The sequence below is a fragment of the Blennius ocellaris genome, assembly GCF_963422515.1.
Source record: "Blennius ocellaris genome assembly, chromosome: 21".
In the NCBI taxonomy this organism is placed as follows: Eukaryota; Metazoa; Chordata; class Actinopteri; order Blenniiformes; family Blenniidae; genus Blennius; species Blennius ocellaris.
In genome coordinates this window covers 16,483,218-16,509,079 of record NC_137670.1, presented here as the reverse complement: position 1 = coordinate 16,509,079, position 25,862 = coordinate 16,483,218, and the positions used below count along the sequence as shown (strand labels likewise).

General features: G+C 44.7%; 1 protein-coding gene across 1 annotated transcript in view; it reads left to right on the top strand.

The window, feature by feature from the left end:
• lrp2b (low density lipoprotein receptor-related protein 2b) overlaps positions 1-25,265 on the top strand; it is a gene marked incomplete at both ends in the record, with an annotated part of 36,383 nt that extends 11,118 nt beyond the window's left edge. The window contains 56 exons of the mRNA XM_080517488.1: positions 903-1,280; positions 1,372-1,620; positions 2,418-2,626; positions 2,716-2,900; positions 3,058-3,286; positions 3,377-3,554; positions 3,741-3,869; positions 3,951-4,117; positions 4,558-4,701; positions 5,167-5,276; positions 5,454-5,628; positions 6,314-6,527; positions 7,525-7,761; positions 7,838-8,029; positions 8,115-8,587; positions 8,848-9,295; positions 9,383-9,548; positions 9,639-9,797; positions 9,876-10,165; positions 10,241-10,441; positions 10,569-10,811; positions 11,591-11,716; positions 11,852-11,971; positions 12,085-12,216; positions 12,314-12,515; positions 12,603-12,898; positions 13,002-13,518; positions 13,633-13,788; positions 14,441-14,611; positions 14,713-14,936; positions 15,022-15,199; positions 15,446-15,642; positions 15,920-16,165; positions 16,693-16,821; positions 17,309-17,428; positions 17,603-17,719; positions 17,796-17,912; positions 18,666-18,803; positions 18,893-19,015; positions 19,776-19,904; positions 20,083-20,214; positions 20,305-20,430; positions 20,543-20,686; positions 20,783-20,948; positions 21,139-21,267; positions 21,829-22,049; positions 22,126-22,308; positions 22,514-22,633; positions 23,027-23,114; positions 23,245-23,309; positions 23,427-23,580; positions 23,717-23,777; positions 24,372-24,437; positions 24,580-24,654; positions 24,839-24,895; positions 25,227-25,265. Of these exons, the coding sequence (XP_080373614.1) occupies positions 903-1,280; positions 1,372-1,620; positions 2,418-2,626; positions 2,716-2,900; positions 3,058-3,286; positions 3,377-3,554; positions 3,741-3,869; positions 3,951-4,117; positions 4,558-4,701; positions 5,167-5,276; positions 5,454-5,628; positions 6,314-6,527; positions 7,525-7,761; positions 7,838-8,029; positions 8,115-8,587; positions 8,848-9,295; positions 9,383-9,548; positions 9,639-9,797; positions 9,876-10,165; positions 10,241-10,441; positions 10,569-10,811; positions 11,591-11,716; positions 11,852-11,971; positions 12,085-12,216; positions 12,314-12,515; positions 12,603-12,898; positions 13,002-13,518; positions 13,633-13,788; positions 14,441-14,611; positions 14,713-14,936; positions 15,022-15,199; positions 15,446-15,642; positions 15,920-16,165; positions 16,693-16,821; positions 17,309-17,428; positions 17,603-17,719; positions 17,796-17,912; positions 18,666-18,803; positions 18,893-19,015; positions 19,776-19,904; positions 20,083-20,214; positions 20,305-20,430; positions 20,543-20,686; positions 20,783-20,948; positions 21,139-21,267; positions 21,829-22,049; positions 22,126-22,308; positions 22,514-22,633; positions 23,027-23,114; positions 23,245-23,309; positions 23,427-23,580; positions 23,717-23,777; positions 24,372-24,437; positions 24,580-24,654; positions 24,839-24,895; positions 25,227-25,265 (10,040 nt within the window). The remainder of the gene's footprint in view (positions 1-902; positions 1,281-1,371; positions 1,621-2,417; positions 2,627-2,715; positions 2,901-3,057; positions 3,287-3,376; positions 3,555-3,740; positions 3,870-3,950; positions 4,118-4,557; positions 4,702-5,166; positions 5,277-5,453; positions 5,629-6,313; positions 6,528-7,524; positions 7,762-7,837; positions 8,030-8,114; positions 8,588-8,847; positions 9,296-9,382; positions 9,549-9,638; positions 9,798-9,875; positions 10,166-10,240; positions 10,442-10,568; positions 10,812-11,590; positions 11,717-11,851; positions 11,972-12,084; positions 12,217-12,313; positions 12,516-12,602; positions 12,899-13,001; positions 13,519-13,632; positions 13,789-14,440; positions 14,612-14,712; positions 14,937-15,021; positions 15,200-15,445; positions 15,643-15,919; positions 16,166-16,692; positions 16,822-17,308; positions 17,429-17,602; positions 17,720-17,795; positions 17,913-18,665; positions 18,804-18,892; positions 19,016-19,775; positions 19,905-20,082; positions 20,215-20,304; positions 20,431-20,542; positions 20,687-20,782; positions 20,949-21,138; positions 21,268-21,828; positions 22,050-22,125; positions 22,309-22,513; positions 22,634-23,026; positions 23,115-23,244; positions 23,310-23,426; positions 23,581-23,716; positions 23,778-24,371; positions 24,438-24,579; positions 24,655-24,838; positions 24,896-25,226) is intronic.
• Positions 25,266-25,862: the final 597 nt, after the last annotated feature.

Here is a 25,862-nt window from a genome sequence, read left to right as displayed (position 1 = left end):
ATAATTCATCTCTTTTTCATTTTTTTTTTTAGATCAATCATTTATTTCATTATTTATATTATTTATACAACACCACAAAGTGAACAAGCACAGAACGAAACAAAATTTAATTTAATTTAATTTAATTTAATTTAATTTAATTTAATTTAATTTAATTTAATTTAATTTAATTTAATTTAATTTAATTTAATTTAATTAAATTAAATTAAATTAAATTAAATTAAATTAAATTAAATTAAATTAAATTAAATTAAATTAAATTAAATTAAATTTTAAAATGAAAATGAATAAATTAGTCTTTTTCACTTTTTTTTTTAAGAAATGCCAAAGCGATTTCATTTTTATTCATTTGAAGGTAGAAATGCATGTAAATGTAATTGATCATGGATAGAAAATAACTCAACAGTGTTACTGAAGGATAATCAAATTTGAAAAATCTTCAGAAAATTTTCCATATTTAGGAATTTATAACTTCAAATTTCCTCACTATAATGCCTTGCTTTATTGATTTAAGTGAAAGTTTTTAGAAACCTCTCGGAAATTCTAATTCTAGTGCTACAGGGTACTGAGACTGAAGGTGTGATTTGCAGAAAACATTACCGTCAACATGACTTGCTTGATGTTTACAAAATTTTAGCAGATTAAATTGTTTATATGATGCTTTGTCAAACCAAAGAAGCAAAACACAATGGTGTTTGTGTCATTATGGAAACTTGTTTGGCATAAATGTCTTCAACTGATAAGATTTTGTTTTTAATCCCACAGAGGCAACACTTATTCAACTGTATTTGCTGTATTTGATCACCTTTCTGTCATCAGTGTGTAGGACGTGCAAAGGACTGCAGATTGAAGTTCTTAATTGGCCCTCAGAAGAGTTAAATGGCTTTAAAATGTTCCTCCAGCCACTCGAGGGCCAGGCCTCTGCCACCACGACGAGTTCCAGTGCCAGACTGATGGCTTCTGCATACCGGATGAGTGGGAGTGTGACGGCCACCCAGACTGTGAGGACGGATCCGACGAACACAATTCCTGTCCGGCCGTCACCTGCGGACCCCAATTCTTCCAGTGTCCCAACAAGATGTGCATCCCCGCAAGCTGGCTGTGCGACGGTGAGAATGACTGCCGCGACATGAGCGACGAGAAGAACTGCCCCACCCCTCCGTACAGCTGTCCCTCCGGACAGTGGCAGTGCCCCACCGACCAGGTGTGCATCGACCTGGACAAGGTGTGCGACGGGCAGCGGGACTGTCCCAACGGAGCGGACGAGTCGCCCATCTGCAGTGAGTTCCTGATAATGACGTCATTATGCAGTACATTTCTCCCACCCCCAACGACAGCTGTGACACCCTCCTGTTCTGTACTTTCGTGAAGACCAAGATGACTGCGCTCTGAACAATGGCGGCTGCAGCGACGGCTGTGTGCAGGGGCCGTTCGGGGCTCAGTGCACCTGCAAGCCGGGATATCAGCTCCTGAACGACGCGAAGACGTGTGAAGACATCGACGAGTGTCTGATCCCCGGTTTCTGCAGCCAGAAGTGCTACAATGAGAGAGGATCCTTCAGGTGCACCTGCTCACATGGTTACATGCTTGAGCCCGACGGACGCACATGCAAGGCTACAAGTAAGTGACAGGTGTTACGTAGAATTCTGACCCCATGCAAACCTGACGTCCGGGTCACTTTTCTGTATAGAATTGTGACCCTCTAATGTAAAACTTTGCCTTTTGCTAATAAGAATGTTCTAATGTAGATCTTTAATATAAATATCACTTGTTACTTGTCATAAGTTACTGCTAGTGTGTATTATTTGATCTTTCCTTTCATAAATACAATTTCAAAATAAGCCACTTCTAAATCCTATCACATCCACAGAAATGTTCACAATTCTGTGTATACACAATAGAAATATACACTTTTTTTTTTTAATTCATTCCTTAAAATTTAATGTCAATACTAAACAATTGTATGCATTTATTATTTGTATAACTAAATTATACATCAGATACACATTAGATAGTATATCACCAGGGATATGATTTGCATAGTTTACACACCACTGGGAGTAGGTGTTCAGCACAGTTATGAATTAAACTATTTGAGTAATCACACATATACAAATACATATACATATATATCTAAGTGTCCATGCTGTAGATTGTCCATGCAATACAATATTTACCCAAGCTTATTTTAATGTTATATCATCTATTTTATTAGTATATATGTAAGTTGCATACAGCGTTTATACATTTTCAATGACTTAATGGGAGTCGGTCACTTTTCCATTAGGGGTCGCCGGCATTAATAATTACATAAAGCTGCACCAAATAAAGGAAGACTTGCACAACACAACAAAACCACAAACCACTTCAAATGAACCATCGGCAGCTGACAGGACATTTGACGCGTGTGCTTCCAGACCCAATAGCGGCTCTACTCTTGGTTGCCGCACGAAGCCAGATCATCGCCGACCGGATCAACAGGAGACCGCCACTGATTTACCCAGCCGTCACCGGCTCAAGCATCGTGACCGTTGACTTTGACCGTGTCACATCCAAAATCTACTGGGCTGACGCCTCGCAGAAAAAGATAATGAGTTCCTACCAGAATGGCACTGAAAGACACGAGGTAGGATTGTAGCGTACGTCTATCAAAATGAAATCCGTCGTTCATGGCGCCACAGACCCGCAGTGTTCCACCCGACCTTGTTGTTCTAGGTATTCTCCACCGGTCTGATGGTACCCGAGAGCATCGCCGTGGACTGGGTGGGTCGGAACCTGTACTGGGTGGACTCTGTCATGGAGAACATCGAGGTGTCCACCCTGGACGGTCGCTTCCGGAAAGTCCTGTTGACTGAAAACATCACCAGCCCGCGCGGAATCGTTTTAGATCCACGTAATCAGTAAGGCAAATTCCAAGACGTTTATCATTTTATTACCTTGTAATCAGTTTATTCTTACCTTTACAATCCCCTGCAGTCCTGAATAAAAGCAATCAGGGCTTGATTAAAAAAAAAAAAAATGTTTTATGTCATCTATGACACTATATTATCTTTGTAGCACCAACGTGATGTTCTGGTCAGACTGGGGCCAAAACCCCAGGATTGAGCAAGCCAGCATGGATGGAGCCATGAGGCGAGTCATTGTCAGCACGAAGCTCTACTGGCCCAATGGCCTTACCTTGGACTACACCACGCGCAGGGTTTACTTTGCCGACGCATACCTAAAGTACATCGACTACTGCGACTACGATGGCAACAACCGCCATCAAGTCATGGCGAGCGACATGGTGGGCTTGCTTTTTTATTTTGGTTACGAACACGAATCATCGTCAGCCTTCTCTCGATCTTTAATACGTCGCTTGCCCACATCACGCTAGGCCCTTCAACACCCACATGGCTTGACCATCTTCGAGGACACCATCTACTGGTCTGAGCGATACACGAGCAAGGTGATGAGTACCAACAAGTTCCACGGGGGCAACATCACCACTCGGATCAGTGGAGTGTACCAGCCCATGGGCATCGTCATGGATCATCCCATCAAACAACCTCACGGTAGCGCTTTCATTCACTCTTTCAGATGTGCTTACAAAGTAGTGGAATAAACCAAAAACTATTTTAGCAATCAGCTTAAAGAGCATCCATAGGATTATTTTTATAGCACTTCATCGCTATATTCAAATTTGCCCTTCGAAGTTCTTGGTTTGTTGTCTGAGTGTCACCTGGCGACTCTGTGTTTAGCAATGAACCCGTGCAGTGAGCATCTGTGCGATCAGCTGTGCCTCCTGTCAACCATGAGGCCGAGATATCACACCTGCCACTGTCAGGCTGGGTGGAAGCTGAACGCTGACAAACGCACCTGTGCACAAGGTAGGTAGTTTTACAGCAGTCTGTCGCACCCGGAGCGCGTCGATCGAGTTCTTCATGTGATTTATCTGCTCTCTTTTCTAGACACAACTCCCTTCTTGATGGTGGTCAGGGATTCAGTCATTTTTGGCATTCCCCTGAACCCCAATGACACTTCCAACAACGCCATGGCCCCGGTGGACGGCATCAGTCAAGGAAAAGACATTGAATTTGATGACGCAGAAAAATATGTGTACTGGGTGGAGGGCTCGGTGAGTGAAGCACCACAATTATTGATACAGAGGGGGGAAAAAATTCACTTCAGTACATAAACAGTTTTAATATCACCTAGATGCATTTTATTTTTGGAGCACTTCACACAAAGATGCTTTGCAGATAAAAACTATCACAGAAGCAAAGCAACACTGTCAGCAGGCAAGAAACACATGGGACTGTTAAAACATGGAATCACATTTTGAATAAAATATGTTGGAGGGATTTATACTGAGAAAATATCAATTATTAAAAGCGTTCTGGAAAACCGAAGAAAAAAATGTTGCCAATAGTTGATGAGTACAGAAAAAAATAATGGTAATATAAAATAATTTACTGATTAGTCTATTTATGAGACTGTACTTTTCTGGCTCACTCGTGTTGAAAGAGTTTGTAATCTTCCTTTAATTTATAGCTTCATGTTTTATTCTAATACCAGGGTTCTATTTGGAGGGCAAGAACCAATGGGAGCGACAGAAATATGTTTGCGCCGTCTGCTTTCATGGGCTCCCCGAATGGTCTGGCTTTTGACTGGATGAGCAGGCTTATGTATTACACCAACCCCACAGCCAAATCCATTGAGGTAAGTTCACATCACAGTAAATAAATTACAGAAACAAGCCCTCAATGACAATTTTATCCATGAAAATGACACTTGACCTGTAGGGGATTGACAACAGGAAATGGGCTTGAGGTATTATTTAGCTATAATCCTATGATATATCACATTATTTATCCATAAGACCTGAGATCTGTTTTAAATTCATTCTGCAACATGAAAATATTCCTAAATAAACAACTAAAGCTGCAGCATCTACATCTGATCTGCAACTCACGTTTGACCTTCGCAGCAAGGATTCAATCTGTATAAAGTAATGGAAGCAACTGAGACAACCTTGAAAATTAATATCACTACTATCAGTTTACTTTTCAAATGCAGCATTTTCATCCTCACCTGGAAAAGTTGTTTAGCTCTTTGTTAAACTATCCTTTTCAAATGTTTCACATCTGTCACTGTTCGATTGAGTAAATCAAACTTTCCACGCAGGTTATCCGTGTCGATGGATACCAGAAATACAGACAAACCCTCATCGCCTCCACTGGCAAACAAGAGGGAGCAGGACAACCCATAGGAATTGCCCTGGATCCAGCCAGAGGGTACGACATCCGTTTACTGAGATAACAGTCATGTGCTTTATAAATGTATTTCTACTCTGTGAACAAGCGTCACCTATAATAAAACTTTTTCAAAGTTACTCCTCAGGAAAAAAGAAACTACAAAAAATCTTTAATTGTTTTTGAGTTTGTTGTCACATTTATGCTTGTCCCGCACAGGAAATTGTTCTGGACCGACAAAGGGTCGGACAACGTTCCTCCTAAGGTCGGCAGCGCCGACATGGATGGCAGCAACCTCAAGGTTCTCTTCACAAACAACCTGGCGAACATTGAGTTTATCACCGCTGACATCTCCACCCAAAAGCTGTACTGGGGCGTGTCTGGCAGTGGGACGGTAAGCACACACACAACTGCAAGTAACAGGAGCCCCCTCATGATGTCATCAACTTTTCTGAGACGACATCAACGGTGCCTCGCAGTACAAAGGACCGCTTGCTACAAACCTCCTGTTTCATATCATGCTCTTGTACTGATCACAGTTTTCAGAGGACGAAGAAACTTGGAGAGGGAGTGTGTGCATGTGTGGCAGGTCTCCACCTAGGGGGCGCCAGAGAGCTTTGACAGAGCAAAGTGGGCCAGATGAGACCAGTTTTGGACTAAATGCAAATTTCTATGTGTAAAACTAGCCCTGCACATCACTCTGAACACCCCATGTAATCATAAATAAATCTAGACATCAATCATAATCGTATTAGAATGGCCAAGTCAAAGTTGAGCCAGTAATCCAATTGACAACTGGAGAGAAGACGCTCAGTGCAGTAAAGGTCTTCTAGCAGTCTAAACGCACAGCAGCTCAACTAGAAAAAGTTCCATGGTGATGTGGAGACAGCTCTCACTGTAAATTGAGTAACAACTGAATAAAATTGTGGAAATATAATTTTAAAAAAGTATATATATATATATATATATATATATATATATATATATATATATATATATATATATATATATATATATGAACATAAATGTGACTAATGGCAACTAATGATCAATAACACGTCGATGCTTCGTGTGTCCAGATTGAGTGTGGCACTATGGATGGAGTGACCCGGATGACTGTGGTCCATGGCCTGTCCCATCCCTGGGGGCTGACGGTCTACAAGGACCACCTCTACTACACCGACGTGAACTTCGAGGTCATCGAGAGGGTGGACAAAGACAGCGGCGCCAACATGGTGGTGATGAGAAGCGGCATGTCGGGTCTGCGCGCTCTCAAAGTCCACGCCAGAGACGGTACGTTCAATTTCAGGGGTTTTTTAATTTAATCCTGAGACGTCTGCTGTTCAGCACGTTGGCATTTGCATCCAGACTTGTTGCATAATGTTTCTGGTAATTACTGCCGGTTAGTGAGTGAGTAGGAGTTTAGTGTCCCTCCCAAGGGCATCTCATACAGCTGGATTGAGTACCACTTGTATTCTATCATGAGAGAAAACAAGTATTTTCCAATACAGTTCTCAAAGCAAAGAAACTCCTTTTATATTAAAGCTTTATCAAATTTCTCTGAATATGTGAGAAGGTCAAACACAGATACATTCATTAATCAGATTCAGTGGGCATGTTTTCCTGTGGAGAGAAACTGGACTGCCCACAGAGAAAACATGCAAGCAATTCACAGAACAGCCCCAAAGCTCAACCTTGACTTGAACCAGGGATGCTACCACTGTGAGGCAGGAGCAGATCAACGTCTTTAGAGAATCTGAATGACAGAACACTTCATCATAAACAGGGTTATCACATACACTTTTGAAATTCAGCTTTTAATAGTCTCTCCATGGCAAAAATTAGTTTATTTCGCCAGGAGAACCACATTGAGATTAATAATCTCTTTTACAAGTGTGTCCCGGAGAGTTGGGGTGACTGAGGGTCTTGCTGGACCCCCAGCGCAAGTTTTTGGAACTTAATGCCTAAATATTGAGCAACAACATTTTTACTCTCTAACTTTCTCAGTTGTCAATTTACAATCGTCACCCAAAAGTGTTGGATATTTGAACTAGAATACAAGCGTCCAAAGAAATATGAATTTAACCCGTTTTATATTGTCCAATTTGTAAGCAAGAATGAATCTTTCAAATGTATACTTTCAAAGATTTGGGTAGAAAATGTGTAAAAAAAAAACAAAAAAAAGATGGTCAGATTCCATTTTTCTTCAGTTGTTTATTTGCAGTGTGATAACGGAGGTTTCTGTGATGTGGAGATGTTCACTTCCATTTCTCCGTGTCTCCCTCGTCAGACTCTGCGGGCTCCAGCAATGCCTGCAGCTCCAGCAACGGGGGCTGCTCCCACCTCTGTCTGCCCAAACCAGGTGGTAAAAAGACTTGTGGCTGTACCACCGGGTTTTATCTGTCTCAAGACGGCACCAGCTGTGACCAGTATGAGTCCTTTGCCATCATCTCCACACCCAACTACATCCGTGGTTTCCACATAAACAGCTCTGACCACTCCGAGGCAATGGTGCCTATTACTGGATGTACGTAGGCTTTTAAATTTGGGGGGGGATTAGGATTTTCAAACCTTTGTTGTAAATAATGTAATGTTTTCCTCAGCAACCTACATAAAGTTGAACCGGCTGGACCTCCATATTCCATCTGGCTTCCTATATTGGAGTGACAACAGCACCCATTCTTACTATAATGGCATCTTCAGAGTGAAGACAGATGGAGGTTTTTACAGCCATATTATCAATTCGGGAGTTGGGAGAAGAGGCATTCAGGGCATTGCTGTAGACTGGATTGCAGGTGTGTACGTTAACGACACAGATTAGTTTGTCCACACGTTAATCTTGTTGATCTAATCATCTCACATTGCTGTTCACGATCCAAGGCAACTTGTACTTCACCAATGCCTTCGAGGTTGAGACATTCCTGGAGGTGCTGGCCCTCAACACCTCATACAGAAAGATCCTGTTGAAGTCCTCTCATGACCAGCCCCGTGACCTTGCAGTCAGCCCCAAACACCGCTACCTCTTCTGGACCGACGGCGGCCAATCGCCCAAGATCGAACGGGCCCTGCTCGACGGCAGGAACCGCACGGTCCTGGCATCGGAAAGCCTGGCGTCGCCTCAGGGCCTGACCATGGATTACTCCAGTAACTTCCTCTACTGGACGGATGACGTCCTCGATATGATCTCTCGCATGGCCATCGATGGCACGGGGCGGGAGATTATCCGGTATGGGAGCCGGTATCCTGCCCCAGTAGGAATGGCCATGTTTGGACACAACATGCTGTGGGTGGATAGTAAGGTTGGAAAGCTCTTCCAGGCCAGTAACGACCCGTCAGACACCAAGCAGCCAGAGGTGACGATCGCATTTGTTTACAATCCAACTTAGAGCTTTGTTGAAAAACTTAGCGCATATTATTTTTGTTTTAAATGAAATGTTATTGTCATTTATTTCTTGTTCAGTGAGGAAGTAGTAGCTTCAAGTCTCCTGTAATTTCACTATAGCACAGCTGCTTATGTCACATTTACTGTTTCAGTCAAATAGTCTTTGTTTTCCAACTGTTGATAGTAAGCTTTGCATTACATGTGTGTCATCCATCCCTCTTTGGTACCAAGGTGATCCGGGAAGGTCTTGATGGAGTGGTCGACGTCACCGTCTTTGACCCTCACGTCCAGCCGACAGCTGCCAACCAGGTGGACTTCAACCCCTGTCTGGAAGACAACGGTCGCTGCCAGCAGCTCTGCTTTGCCATCCCAGACCAGAAACAACCCAAATGTGACTGTGCACACGGGTCCCTCCTGAGTAACGGGGTCTCGTGTGGCTACGGGCTGGATGAGTTTCTAGTCTTCACCACTGATTATTCGTTGAACAGTCTGAGGTTGGACCCGACCGATCACAGCCTTCCCTATCCAACTGTGGATCTGGGCTACAACCTGATGGCGCTGGACTACGACTTCAAGGAGAAGAGAATATTTTTCACGCAGTATCAGGGTATCGGTCGGAGTAGGATCGGCTACATCACCACAACGTCCATCACAAGTCCTGTCGTTACTGTCGTCGCTGGTAAGTTTTGTATTTATTGTAAGAAGTCACGCGCACTCTGTTGTAATATTCCACTCATTTTAACAATCCTGTCATTGTATGTCTCAGGTTTGGGTGACCCTGAAGGCCTTGCATATGATTGGGTGCACAAGCGTATCTACTTCACTGACATATATCAGAAAAACATCCAGTCCGTTGGGGAAGATGGAACGAACCGAACAATCCTGATCAACTCAGACCGTCCCAGAGCCATCATCGTTGACCCCTGCTACGGGTAAAAAAAAAAAAAAATCAGCAAACTGTGTTTTGATAGGAATGTGTTACGACATTCTTGATGGATTTTCTCATTGCTCTGTCCCTGAAGGTACTTTTACTGGACGGATTGGGGCAATCCAGCTAAGATTGAGAGAGCCACGCTTGGTGGAAACTTCCGGACCGCCATTATTCAGACCGACCTGACCACACCGAATGGCCTGTCCATTGACTACGATGAGAGGATGCTTTACTGGGCTGACGCTACAGAGTATGTAACAGTTCTTTTATGTTTTCCATTGAACATAAGTGAGGAACACGTTCTTCATTGAGTTTTCCTCCGTTGCAGAGACAAGATTGAACGGTCCACTCTGACCGGTGAGAACCGGCAGGTGATTGTGGAGGGAGTCCAGTACCCGTTCGCTCTGACCGTCTTCCAACAGGACATCTTCTGGACAGACTGGACTGAGAGGGCCGTGTTCCGGGCAGGGAAGGATGACGGCTCTGGCGTCATGATGCTCGCTCGGGATTTGCAGCATCGACCGAATGACATTCATATTTACGCCGCATCCAAACAGGAACTTTGCACCAGTTTCTGTCAGCAGTTCAACGGGGGCTGCAGTCACATCTGTGTTTCTGGTAAGAGCTCTCGATCTTGCCAACAGACAATGACAGGAGGTTTTTCTATATCAATGAAGTTATCGCTTCCTGCAGGTCCGGTGGGCCCAGAGTGTCAGTGCCCTCCAGGGAAGTGGTACCTGGCCAACAACGGCAAAGACTGCATCGAAGACACAGGCAAACGCTGTCCGCCAGAGCAGTTCACCTGCCTCAATGGGAACTGCATCTCGTCACGCTGGAAGTGCGACGGCCACAACGACTGCCACGACAACACAGACGAGCTTGAGAGGGTGTGCGGTGAGCACCACTTTTTCAGTTTGCAATTTTTATTCAGATCCAATTTAAACGGCTGCTATATGAGGTTTTGTTTTGGGGATAAAAAAAAAAAAAAGGAGATTTCAAGTTTCCTGCTCTTCTTCCCCAGCCTTCCACACCTGTTCAGCCTCGGACTTCACCTGTGACAATGGCCGCTGCATTCCTCTCACCTACATCTGCGACTACACAGACGACTGTGGTGACAACAGTGACGAGAGAGGCTGCCCCTTCCCCACGTGTAATCCTGCCACAGAGTTCACGTGCGCTAGCGGACGATGCATCAGCGCAGATTTTGTCTGCGATGGAAACAACGACTGTCGGGACAACAAAACATCTGATGAAATCAACTGCCGTGAGTGTTGATGATGATGATCAAATGTTCAATTCACTAACTAATGACTTGATTATAGATAGACTTTGCAAAGGTCAAAGTCACATGAGCAGAGAGCAAAATAAAAAAAGAAATCCCTGATTATACATCTTTAATCGATGAACAACATATTTATTTAAACTTGTACCAGAAAATCCAAAGCTGAGGAGTAATAGTGAATATTTAAAAGTTTGAACAAAGCCATAATGTCAATTTTCTGTAAGTGAATATTCGTCGATCTCTACCAACTTCTGAAAATAATGCCAGCTTTATTAGCCTGCGTGTGTCTCACATGCATTGATATCACCTCAATAATCTATAAAGTTTGCTTTATAGTGCACTGCTCATTTTTCACAAGATATAAATGTGAATTTGGTCACTTGTCCTGCACAAAATATCACGAATGTATCGTGACGACAATATCAATATGTGACATGATAAAACCCTTAACTGCAATAAATTACGGTCAAATTCAAAATGGCCATTTTAAATATGAAAGAAAAGTGTCATTAATTGCAATTGATTGACAAAAATTGTGATAAGAAGGATCGAAAGCGCATTGTTATTTAAAAACAAAATCTTAAGGTATAACGATTCGACTTAAGTGTGTTCGTTTTTATTGCAAATGATAATTGTATTGCAATATTATATTACATATTGCATGTTTACCTGCTGCCCTGGCTGGTAGCCACCTTTTTGCTGACATGTTACCATTAGTCAAGTGTTTGTGTGAACGATCTTGCTCCTTCGTCTTTTCACAGCGGACCGGACGTGTCCCACTGGCCAGGTCAAGTGTGAAAACACCAACATTTGCATTTATCCAGAAAGTCTGTGTGATGGCTTTAATAACTGCGGGGACAACAGCGATGAGAATCCTCTTTTCTGTGGTGGGTTTGAAACTTAAGTGACAGAAAAATAACCAACAACAGAATCGTTTTTCACTCGGGTATGTAAAGTTTCTAAGCAGCATACAGGCTGTCCATCTAAATGTGAGGCGCGCTCTTTGTGTTCCTGTGCGACAGCGGATCGGACGTGTGGCCCACATCAGTTCAGATGTGATGGAGGAAAGTGCATCCCTCAGTCTTGGGTGTGTGACTCTATCAGAGACTGTAGTGACGGGACTGATGAGCCTCCCTCTTGCGGTGAGACTTCAGAAACAGATTGCTTTATGTCAGATGCAGTTATGGGAAGTGACTCATGTGTTTTCTTGTCAAAACGTCGTACAAAAATGGGTTTTTGCTTTCATACCATGCAGAGGATGTCATCAAAACATGCAGCTCAGACCAGTTCACTTGCACCAATGGGAACTGTATCCCCCAGTCACTGGTCTGTGATGGCAACAGCGACTGCTGGGACAACAGTGACGAAGCTCCGGAGCTGCAGTGTGGTGAGACAGCAGTTAACACCTCATTTAAAGACGATGTGAGGATAACATAGCTGCCATGAAAGCCAGAAAAATACCGTTGACCCCGTTTCTTCTGTAGGCGATCGTACGTGCCGTTCTGACCAGTTTACCTGTCCGACCTGGCACCCGGGCCACCCGCGCTGTGTGCCCCAAAACTTTGTGTGCGACGGGGAGAAAGACTGCGCCAACGCGGCCGACGAGCTCCAGAACTGCCCCAATCGATCCTGCCATATGAACGAGTTTGCCTGCCACAATGGGCTCTGCATCTTCCTGCCCTTCCAGTGAGAACGACGCCTCCACGACGCTGGGAGCCTTAACTTCTGACATCTCGCTCTTCCTGTCAGTAAAGGAAATTCTGTCTTGCCCAGGTGCGACCGTGTAAACGACTGCGGAGACGGCAGCGACGAGCTGGGCTGCACTTACGACACGTGCAGCACCTCCCAGTTCACCTGCGGCAACGGAGCCTGCATCCCCGGCTCCTTCGCCTGCGATGGACAGGTCGACTGTCTGGACGGCTCGGACGAGACGGAGAGCTTGTGCACCACGCCCCAACCCACGTGTGCTCCCAACCATTACATGTGCAAGTCGGGCCAGTGCATCGAGGGCAGCAAGGTGTGCAACGGACAGAAGGACTGCAGCGACAACAGCGACGAGAAAGGCTGCGGTGAGCGACACAGAAATAAATGCTATTAAAATATTACTCAGGTTTCTTTTTCCCTCCCCCAACGTGTCATAAATCACAAGTCTTGTTGATTCATTGTGTCCAGGAATCAACGAGTGTCTCAACCCGTCAGTCCACATGTGTGCCCAAATCTGCACCGACACCCCGACCGGTTACTACTGCTCCTGCAACCCGGGCTACGCGCTCATGCCGGACGGCAAAGCCTGCGAGGACCTCAACGAGTGTCTCAGCACGCCGTCGGTGTGCAGCCAGATCTGCGAGAACAGCTTCGGCTCGTACCACTGCAAATGTGCCCCGGGGTACATCAGGGAACCGGACGGACGCACCTGCCGGCAGAACAGTGGCATCTCGCCGTACCTGCTGTACACCAACCGCTACTACATCCGCAACATGACCACAGACGGGTCGCAGCTCAGCATCGTGCTGCAGGGGCTGAGCAACGTGGTGGCGCTCGACTACGACGACTCTGAGAAGAGACTGTATTGGCTGGATGCGGGAGTCGGGAAGATCGAGAGGATGAAATTTGATGGGAGCGACAGAGAAACACTTATAAGTGAAAATATAGGAGGGGTGGAAGGCCTGGCCGTGGACTGGGTGGGCAGGTGAGTCTGAGAGGGGGCTTCACAAATAGTTTTACAAATGCACGAGTCAGTAATTGACTGTTGTCTAGGGTTAATTAGGGATGACGGCAGGATTTCTTTTTAATCACTCTACAGGAAAATGTACTTTGTGGATGGTTTTTACGGCTCGCTACATGTCATGGAGCTGGATGGGCGCTTCCAGAAGAGGCTTCTGTCTGGACACTTCAAAGATGGAAATCAAACCTATGTTGTTAGCAGACCCCGGGCTGTGGCTGTCAACCCTAAATATGGGTACACACACACACACACACACACACACACACACACACACACACACACACACACACATACACACACACACACAGGACGATAGTTGTATTGATAAAGTGACATTGATGCCAGTCTTATAATACCCGATCAAAATACTTCTGATAAACAGAGATAGGTGCTGCTCCTGGTGTGTTTTGAAAACATCTTTTTCTTTGAGTTACTTCACCTACTTTTTACATTTAACTTCAAAATATCATCAAACTATGAAAAAACATACTTTTTCTTCAGTCATACATTAAATGTATTCACAAAAAATGCATGAAATAGTAGGATGGTGGTGCTCAATAGCATGAAGCCAATGTTTTAAAGAAATCCAGTGTGAATTTTCTCCAATTTAGAGACTTTTTTGTGCTATAGAAAATGAAACATGTGTGATCCTGGTCAGTATAGATATTTTCAACATATTTTATGATGTGTAAATGGCAGATGAAGATGTACAATTACACACCAATGCCCAATGGTTTGTCATCAAACAGCAACTCCACTAAAAGAGTACAACAACAAAAATACAAACACAAATGTGTGTGTATATTCACACATGTTCAATTTGCTTCCAATCCTTTGTCTGGACTTCTTGTCATTTTCTCTGTTCTTGCTCGGTGTTTTTCTCCAGATGGCTGTACTGGACTGACTGGGGCGACAGCGCATACATCGGCAGAATTGGCATGAATGGACAAAATGCCAGTGCCATTGTTACAACAAAGCTGGAGTGGCCCAATTCTCTGACTATAGACTACACCACCAACAAGATCTTCTTCGCCGACTCCCATCTGAACTTCTTGGAGTGAGTGTTGTGATTCCAACGTGAGCTGAGATTCTCGTCCCGGTTGCATCGGGGACTCTCTGTGATGTGTACGCACGTGTTAACCTTGGTGAATATCTTAGCTTTGCAGACATGGACGGTCAGAACCGACACCGGGCCATTGCTGGTACCCTTCCTCATGTGTTTGCCATTTCCCTGTTTGAGGACTGGGTCTTCTGGACGGACTGGAACACGCACACTGTGGAGAAAGCACATAAATACACTGGCGGGCAGCGCACGGTCATGGGCAACAGCACACACCGGCCCTACGACATTCATGTTTATCACCCTTATCGGCAGCTTCGAAGTATGTAAATAACTATATGTGCCGACATTCTTTCTTTCCCTACAGATCGGTAATTCACAGTGTTGTATTTACTTTGTTTCACCAGGTGAAAACCCATGTTTGTCCCATCACCTGACCTGCAGCCACTTATGTCTGATCGCACCTGGTGGGGAGAAAGCTTCCTGCGATTGTCCAGATCACTTCATTGCTTTGGCTGTAGGCTTCAAGATCCAGTGTGTGGCCGACTGCTCCAGCACACAGTTCCGCTGTGGGGACAATGAAAAGTTAGTTTAAAAGAAAAAACTATTGCATTTCACAATATCCATAGTTTGGTCATTCAATCAGATCGCATAGGACATTGTACTCATCACGTCATACACATGAAGTATAAACAAGGCACCAATAGTATAAAAAAAAAAAAAACGACACACAGCCAGTTATTGAAAAATGATTTTACAATGCAAAAGTCAGCTAAGTAGAAGTCAAGGTTTAAATTTCATTGATTAACTCTTTTGTACTCTGATCCTCAGGTGTGTTCCTATATGGTGGAAGTGCGACGGCCAATCGGACTGTGGCGACGGCTCCGATGAACCTCAAACCTGTCCGCCTCGTGTTTGTCCCATAGGACAGTTCCAGTGCCAGGACAAAAACTGTACATACCCGAACTTCCTCTGCGACGGCCACGGGGACTGCCCCGACAGCTCGGACGAGGACGCTGCCCTCTGCAGTACGTCCACACACAGTGACAACAAACGACCTTGAAATTAGTTAAAATTATTATTACAACCTTGAAATATGTCTTGAAACTATTCTCACTGCCTCTTTTTGACTGTATTCCTGCGAATCCTTGTAGGTTACAGTTTTCTTTCATGACACTGAAGTAAACAGAAAATGGGAAAACTCTCTCAAGCATCAATTGATGCAAAATCAGTTACTATCAGGAGAATCAATTCAGTTGTAAGCCAGAAGCTTCATGGCTTAAAGTCGTGTTAAACTGCTTGCAGGTGATCACCGGTGCCAGGAAAACCAGTTCCAGTGTAAGAACAAGTTGTGCATCCCTGTGTCCTGGCACTGCGACGGAGTACCGGACTGTTCGGACGGCAGCGATGAAGACGAACACACTTGTTCCCAGAAGACCTGCCAGCCGGGACAGTTCCAGTGCGACAACGGCCGCTGTGTGCCCTTAAGCTATGTGTGCGACGTCCAGGATGACTGTGGGGATAAATCTGACGAGCCGTATGAAACCTGCAGTAAGTCGGCTATTTGGGAATGGCGTTTCCGGGAAATAGAGCCGAGGAGAACTAAATTCTAACTGCGTAATGTTGAATAGTGACATTTCTTACACCGAGGACAGGTATGGTTCCACACCTGGGTGGGAGTTTGGAGAATCTGTGAGGAGCACACACAAAAGAAAGAAGCGGTGCAGTAATTGATGACGGCGGTGCACCGTGGCAGAACAACTCGACAGTTTAATCAAGCACGGATTTATCTGTTTGTCAGTGATGTATAATCAATATAGACTCAGCCATCTCCCAGGAGTAATCTGCACAAATTAATGAGGTTGTGTGTTGCACGCTCTGGATTCTTCTAATTTTAGGCGGCACAGACCGTGTCGCCGTGTTTCTCTCCCTCATTTCATCATTAATTCTGACCTTCATTGCTTCTGCCAGCCTGCTACTTTGTTTGCTTATTCATTTCTTCACCATTGTTCTCATCTTGCATGTCTCTCTCGTTTTGTCTTCCTCTGCTTTTTTTTTGTTTTGTTTGCTTTTTAAAGTGGGTCCAGACTACAAGTGTGACGAAGACACAGAGTTTTCCTGCAAGACAAACTACCGCTGTATTCCCCAGTGGGCCCGCTGTGACGGCAGCAATGACTGCATCGACAACAGTGATGAGCAAGGCTGTGGTCAGTGGTCGGGTGTCACAACATGCACAATTTAGGGAAAACATGCATGTAAAGAAAACTCCACCACTCAAGTCTTTTGGTATTTGTAGATTTGTCTATAGAATAAAACCACAGCTGGGAGTTTTGCACGACTGCATCGCATAGAAGAAACTCTTTTAAGCAAATGTACTTTAACCCCATCATATTTATTTCACATGTTTAAAATAAAATAAAAAATTGTATTTACAGACACGATTCACCAGCACATTTGTGACAAGAGACTTCACAGTTGTGCCAAAAACTCACAGTAGTGACTAATATTTAACGTAACATCAAAATATATACAGATATCCGGACCATAGGAGGGGTCACTGAATGCAGTTATTCATTTTTACAATCCAAACATCAAATTCCGACTATGTGGTTTTCATTTTGGGCCAAAAACGACTTGTTGATTTTGAATTTCTATTGTGCGAGCAAAAGGTAATAATCTTTATTTTCTTAACAGAGGCAGTAACTTGTGATCCTCTGGGAGATTTCCGCTGTGACAACCACCGCTGCGTTCCCATTCGCTGGAAATGTGACGGTTCCGACGACTGCGGAGATGGCTCCGATGAGAGAAACTGCCGTAAGTCATCTTCGACACGGTTACAAATCAGCAAACATTCAAAGGAGACCGGAGATTTTTATTGTGCTGGTCTGTTTTGTCTCCCAAAGTATGAATCTGTCAAAAACCTGCAAACGATCCTGTTTATCTAAAATGCATAAAATACACGTGTCTGTTTGTGATCGCTGCCTCCAGAACCGAGGCCGTGCTCAGAAAGCGAGTTCCAATGCGACGACAAGCACTGCATCCCTGGAAACTGGGTGTGTGACCATGACAACGACTGCGGGGACAACTCAGACGAGCGAGACTGCGGTGAGCGCACAAGCCCGCATCCCCGACTCCGTCCCAGACGTAAACAACACCCACTTACACCTTGGCTTCGTTCCAGAGTTGTACACGTGTCGGCCGGGATTGTTCCAGTGTGACTCGGGTCACTGTATCCCCGAGGCTCTGGAGTGTGACGGCCGCGCCGACTGTCAGGACCTGTCGGATGAGACCAAATGTCGTGAGTAAACAATATGAAAACTAATGACACAGTGCCCGGCCCCTTGAGTCTTTAATTGCACTTCAATTTTGTCTGGGAGCGTAAGGTCATTACTCAGGTTTTAAGGCTGAGGAGAATAACATTGAGCAGGTTTGAATTCCACAATCTAATGGATGTGAATCCAGATCTGACTGTCACATGTTTGCAAAACAAACATCTGGTCCACATTTACCACATTAAAAGTATAAAACAAAACAATAAATTGCATGAGAAAACCACAGCATTTTTAAATGTAATCTATCTATCTATCTATCTATCTATCTATCTATCTATCTATTTATCTATCTATCTATCTATCTATCTATCTATCTATCTATCTATCTATCTAATGCCTTAAGTTTTGTTTTTAGTGTGTGGGTCACTTGCTTCCCTAAAGGTGCAAGTGGAATTGCTGAGAGGAAATGCTTAATGACCTCTGTATATATAAGTCCGGTTTTAATCTGTTGCTTTTCATTCACTATAATAAAAAGATTAAAAAAGAAAAAGAAGACTACAGCAGTTCTTCTGTAACTTTTCTCCCTCTTTCTATTAATTTAGTTTATCTAATCAAGCTGTAAAATACCAAACATATCGGCATTTGATAAGTTAGACTGCCTCTAAAAATGGCCAAAATATTCCTTTAAATAGACCCCAGCAGGCAAGTTTTCAGGGGCGACACTGAATGAATATGAGGACTGACTGAGGGACGAACCCGCTTTGTTTAATCTTTTGCAGCCACTCGTTACCCAGGAGGCCGGTGGTGCCCCGAGAGCCAGTATGAGTGTGCAAACCACCTGTGTGTGAGCCAGTCCTGGGTGTGCGACGGTATTGATGACTGTGGAGACCGCTCGGATGAACAACTCAGTCTATGCCGTGAGAACAACGTCACTGGTTGCTTATGAAAGTACGCTGTGAAAGGTCTGTGCTCATTGTGAAGTGCTGAACTTGTTGTTTTCACCTAGTGGACGTCACCTGTGAGTTGCCGTCCAAGTTCCGCTGTTCTAATGGATACTGCATCTACGCGGGCCTGATGTGCAATCAGAAAGACGACTGTGGAGACGGCAGCGATGAGAACGAGGAGCTCTGTAAGACTCAAACCTATGTAGATGCTCTCTGACAATCATAAAGTAAAATATTTTAATACTATGAATACAGTGAATACTAAAATACTGACACAAGCAGACAGACAGTTGTAAATAGACTTGCAGAGAGAAGTGTTGACATTCTACATAGACACACATAAATGATCATAATGAAAGCAAATGACAACAGCCATAACCAGATTAGTTTTAAGTTCATGTTCAGCAAATGCAGCGCTTATCGTCAGGACCGGCGAGCATTAGTGCGAACGGCACTAATGCTCCTGAACCCTCAGCAGAGAGGCCAGTCAAATGGGAAATCCCAAAATGACATCAGTGCCTATACAGGATACAAAGCCCCAAACATACAAGGGATAAGGAACTGTTTTATGGAATTGTTACACAATCAGCTTAAAAGTCTGTCAGAGCAAATTATTCTGAGAGGAGATTAAATAGGTAGCTTCAGAGCATTGGCCGGCTCATTCAAATCCATTTGTTTTCCAGCAGCCAGGAGAGAGTAGAGACACTTTGTCCTCTTGCTGCACATGATGGCGACTCAGTCCTTCTGTGGACACGTCAATCAGCATAAATGTCCTTATTGACAGCAGCAGCCACGTTTATGCATGTTAGCGTTTATTGTAGCTAGTGAGACGCACGCAGGTTACGTGGCAGAGAAAGCTTTGTGTTTAAGTCTGAGGTGATGTCGTGTCGACTCGGGCTTCGCCGCACACTCGTGTCGATGATTCACTCTGGCTGTCCTCCACAGGCCGTGAGCCCACGCTGCCGCCCTGCACGCTGGAAGAGTTTAAATGCACAAACGGACATTGCGTGGCCTTACCATACGTGTGCGACCACAACGACAACTGTGGAGATCACACTGATGAATTGGGCTGCAGTGAGTACCGCCAACATGTTCTCATTCATTGTGCCTGATCATCATTTAAATTTATCAAAAGGTAGAAATTTGAGCTCATCCTTTATTTAATTTTGTGTTAAACGAAATCATTCTGTCTTTTTTTTTTAATAACCTGGTTTAAGATGTTCTGAACGCGCTCTTTTTTGCTTGCCTCCAGATTTCGGCCACGATCGCAACTGTGACGAGAATCGTTGCCAGCACGACTGCATCAACCTGAACGGCACCGGCTTCATCTGCTCGTGCAGACCCGGATACAGAGTGGACCCAGACAGCACCTACACATGCCTGGGTACACACACACAAAGACGATTCCACGCACTGGTCGGGCATTCAAGTTGACCTCGTGGCTGATCTTCATTATTCCACCGATCTCTTCCAGACATCAATGAGTGCGAGGCGTATGGCACCTGTCCTCAGCTCTGTAAGAACACCAAGGGCAGCTACGAGTGCGACTGCGCTCCTGGCTACAGGAAAGTGGGCGACGGCAAAATGTGTGAGGCCGAAGGTGAGAGCGATCAAGATGCGAAACGAAAGACTTCGTCTCTGGAAGGAAAAGCAGCCCGGGCTGACTGTCAAGCTCCCTGCATTCGACGCAATGACGTCCGTTTGTTCGACAGGATCGACTCCCATACTGCTTCTACCCGAGAACATTCGTATCCGGAGGTTCAACCTGCAGACTGAGGCGTATCACGACTTCCTCCAGGAACATGAGCGCATCATGGCGCTGGACTACGACTGGGACCACAACAACACAGGATACAGTACGACCCATTCTACCACACAACTCGACGCATAATTTAAATACACTCCTAACAAACTCTAAAATCGTGTTTTACCGTGTGCTTGTTTCCCGTCAGGCATGGTGTACTTCACCGTTGCCGGCAAAGACGCAACGCCAGGCGCCATTAAGCGAGCGTACTTGCCTTCGATGGACGACGGCAGCAATAACATCGGCGCTGCAGTCGACCTCGGCATTAAATACATCACTTCTCCAGATGGCATCGCGGTGGACTGGGTGGGAAGGTGAGCCCGTGACATTTGTGAGCTTACACTTACACTCCCACAGTATAATCTCATGCCTTTAGCTTAATGATACCTCATCATGGAATACTGTCATTTATTCAGATGCAATGGATAAATGGAAAATGTTATTCATTTCCTCCCTTGTAGTTCTGTATTTATTAGTTTGTTGGGGATTTTTTTTTTTTTTCAGAAACCTTTACTGGGCAGACTCGAGGATGAAGAGGTTGGAGGTGGCCATGTTGGATGGACGCTACAGGAAGCATCTGGTGAAGACTGAGCTCGGTTACCCGTCTGCGGTCGCCGTCAACCCGCGACTGGGGTGAGAGAGCAATCCCGTCATTTCACGTGGCCTCAGTTCATTGACTTTCAGGCTTTGAACTTTTTTTGTGTGTGTAGTTGAATAGCCACGGTGGCGGGATAAACTGTGGTGGGCAGGGGGGAGGGGGCTTTTCTCACCATTTTCTCACACTTTTGTTAGTTTTTTTCAGAAGAAATTGTCATTTGGAGGATAACGCTGTTTTATCCTAACACATTTTTAGACCTTCATTTCCTGTAAGTGTAATGGGAAGAAATCAATTTATAGAATCAGTTTCAGTGCAAAACCACAAGTATAACAGTTGGAGACTAAACTGCATACAAAAACCTACCAGATAGAAGTGCTGTGCTGATTATTGGGAATATCTTATAATGAGAAACTCTTCAAGAAGCCCTGCTTTTAAGTGAAGCTTGACAGGGTGTGATGGGAGAGGGGTGGGAGGTGGTTCGAGGTCTATTCACGGGACAAATTCTCAACTAATGCTGGAGCTTCGTGTTGCAGTGTGACGTTGTAAGTCTCTAACTTCAACCAACCGGCGCTCTGACGTCTCCCGTGCTTCTGCAGGATGCTGTACTGGGCAGACCGCGGAACCACGGCCAAGATCGAGTGCTCCTGGTTGGATGGTCAGAACAGGAAGGTTCTTATAGGTGAAGGTCTGGGCTGGCCCACGGGCCTGTCGATCGACTTCACCAATGACGACAGGATCTACTGGTCGGACTCCAAAGAAAGCCGCATCGAGTCGGTTCTGCCTTCAGGAGAGCAGCGGCAAACGTCCGTCTTCATAGGTGAGAGTGATGAAGGGAACGTGACATGAGATGAGGTGAACGTCGACCTGAACCGACCGCCGTGCTTTTGCCGTAGATGTGAGGAACCCGTTCAGCGTGAGCGTGTTCGAGGATCACGTTTACTGGAGCACGCAGGAGAAAGGGGAGGTGTTTCGACAGGACAAGTTTGGCCATGGAGACAAAGTCAAGCTGCTGACCGCTGGACCCTGGTTGACTCAGGTCTCGGTGTTCCAGCAGCAGAGATACAACTCCATCGCTGGTGAGCCGCTGCTTAACATTCAGAACTGTGTCACAAGTGCATGAGGGTTTATTCTTACTGCAGACTAATTGAACATTTTGATGTGTATGAAAAGCCAATGAGAAACATGTTTTCTCTTATCGTTACCATCAACAAACACTATAGACAGAAATATTCTCCTGGTTATTTATGGGTTTTTGTTGTTGTTTTTTTTTAATCCCTGCAGTGAAGAATCCATGTAAAGGAACCTGCAGCCACTTGTGTTTGCTGCGGCCGGAAGGATATTCCTGCGCCTGCCCTGAAGGCACCAGCTTCGTCACCGGCAGCAACACTGAATGTGATGCAGGTGAAAAACAAAAAGCTTTTTATTTCATCAGTGTGTCATAAAAGGTCGTGAAAGAATATTAGGATCCAGCGAACCCGAGGTGTGCAGACTGGGGGGATGAGAGTGTTCCGGAAACACCACAGATCACCAACTGATCAAAGACAGTTGTTGCTCTCGACAAGGAACTCCACTTAGTGAACTCAGTGTTTGGTTATTTCCACGAGGCTCGACGGTCATAACCGATTCTTTAACAAATCAATTGTTTTTCTCTGTGTGAATCGTCAGTAGATTGTGATTTTGCCTGTTAGGATGTTTAAAGTTGTTGAATCTGAATCTCTGACTAGTAACAAGGAGCCTCACTGATACATTTAATAAACTGTGACAAAATCCTACAGAACTCTTCTTCTTCTTCAGGTTTTGATCCTGAACCCACAATACCACCACCGTGCCAGTGTCAAAATGGAGGCACCTGCTACTTTGACGACAACAACGCTCTCTGCAAGTAAGTCTTCTTTCCCCACCTTTTCATGTCATATGAAACGTCAGACATGTTATTTCTTCATGCCAAAGTATTAATGCTTCATAATAAATAGTGAGCAGACTCACTGTAATGTTTCCTTTTTGATTCGCAGATGTCCTCCGGACTGGGAGGGACCGTACTGCCAGACCAGCGTGTTTGACGTGGTCGCAACCTCAGGTACATTTCGTTTCGATTCCCACAAAAAGTACCACATTTGCACAAAAGTGAAGTGAAGCCTTTGATTGCTAACAAACCTCTGTGTGCCTGCTGTCCTGTTTTTCCCCGTCCCGGCAGTCGGGATCGCCATCGGAGTGACGGTACTGATCATAGTGCTGCTGGTTGTTCTGGTTTACGTTGCCAAGAAGAAGTCTAATGTGCTGGTAGTGCTGCGGAACAACCTACCCAGCATGCCCTCCATGCCCTCCATGCCCTCCATGCCCAGCTTCAAGTGAGACCCGAGCCCCAATGAATGAAGCACTGATCTTACGTTACGTTCCGTCTTGTACCGAAACAGTGCGATCGATTCCATATGTTGTTGGCGTGTGGCTGCAGAACGACAGACAATTTGTGTCTTCGGTTTTCAGACGTGGCACATCCCAGAACGGATCGGGAACCACCACTGTAACACGGCAGGATTCAGAAGCGGTGAGTGTCAACGAGCAAATACATTCATCAAATGCACACCCCCCAGAAAAATCCAAACAAACCCTCCTGAGATGTGTTCAGATTATTCCAGTCCCTCTTTCCGTTATTCCATGTGGGCAAAAAAAGCATGTTTAATACATTTACCCTCTTTATTTTTGCACATCTACTGCCCGATGTCAGATTCCCTGCACGTCTGTGACCATGCTGGGCCTGGATGGGAAGAGTTTCAACAACCCAGCCTATGCTTCGGAAGAAAACCTCACCTCCAAAGGCTTGGCGACGGCCGCCACTGTCCCCGCTACCCCTCCTGAAACAAACAAGGTCAATAAACAAGAATTAGTGCCGGCCTGCAGACTGTATTGATTCTGTTCAAACCTCTTTTTATAAGGTGTGAAAAGCTGCATTTTATTTATGGTGCTGTTTTTGTATTGTTTTCTCCTGCTGCGGCGTACAAATTAATTTAGGTGGAATGGCTTTTTTTATTCTGCTTGATTGTGCTTTGTATAAAAAGGGAATAATAGCACCTCCTTTAGTGAAAATGTAAAAACACAAAGCTCTTGGTAAACGCACTCTTTTCACCGTTTTCCTCCTCAGCTGAACATTGATAATCCGCTGTACACAGACAAGGTTCAAACAGTGGAGCGGCCCACTTCCAGCAAGGTGAGCCTCTCATAATAATCCTTTTGAGTTTGTTTATGTGAAAAAAACCACAGTAAAGACCGAGACGTTACAGTTTTACAGTGTTTTTGTTCGATATTCCATTGAACTGTTGTGAATGTTTCACCTTTTGTTTTTTTCCCAGGGGTCTTTTGAAATCCCAGCGTTCGGCTCAAACGCTCAAGTCACTCCTGCAACGCCCGCCGCTTCCAGCGCACAGGTAACCATGGAGACGCGTGTCAAAACGTTACACAAGGTTGGACCCGCGAAGGGCTGAAAACCTAAACAATTACACGCTCCGAGGAAAACAAAAACACCCGGGTGGATTGTTGCGGCGGAGTTTATGTAAAAGCCGTGAAATTCTCGTGTGTGTGAATCCCGTTTCTTTTTTTCCCTCCCTCCAGGGGTTTGAACCCATCGGGGACGACGGTTTTGTGTCTTTTCAAAATCCGACATACACGGTGAGACTCAGTGTTTCAAAACAGAAACCAATTTTGCTTCTTCCTGCCCCTTTTCAGACATGTTGTATGTATGACTACTTGGGTATAGATTTCTATTTTGTGTAATTGCATAACCCTAACCCTAATGAAATATAGATTTAATTATTCAATTTAAATTAGTCACATGAGATGGATGGAAGACAATAGACTGAACCCCGAGTAGCTCTCCATGGAGGCCCGGCACATTTCAAGGCAGAACTTATTCCTACATTTTTTTTTCTCATGAACGTCATTGTTTCATTGCGCCTCATTAATTTTTTCTTTCTCATCTTTTTCTGTCATCTTCCCGTAGGTATTCAAGCAGACGTCCCTTCCTGACTCTGAGATCTGATGTGCATCAGCCACTAAACCCTCATTAATTTCCATCAGTCATGTTTCACTGCAGGAATAAATCCGTGTTTCCACGAGCCAGACATTTCAAATGCTGACTTGCTTTAAACAAATTGACTAAGACAGTTCATAGAAGAGGGATTTTATTTTTAATTTTCTTGTAAAATATAAAAAACACCACAATCTATTAGTTGTGATTTAATGTACATCCGATGCGTTGAATAATATCTTGTTGATGGTTGATTGTATCTTGTAGATTTTGTACCTTTCTGTAGTAAAACTGCTGTTATCATCAGCCTGTGTTTTCCTTCACGACTTAGTGATCGCAAGACATTGGCTCCCACTGGTGTGACCACAGATACTGTATCTGACCCGCTGAACTGAGATGAAATGCTTTGTCATCATCCGTTTAATCGCAAAGACGGTGTGAGCGAGTGATGAAGGCATGAAGGCAGCGGTGGCGCTCCTCTTCTCGCCCTCACTGTCTGAACACATCAAGGTCTCACAACAACCAGGCCAGCCGCACGAGTAAATTGACAAAAGGAAAAGTGGTAGAGGGCCGATAAGAGGGGAACAAGTGGATAAAGGCACAGAGGGG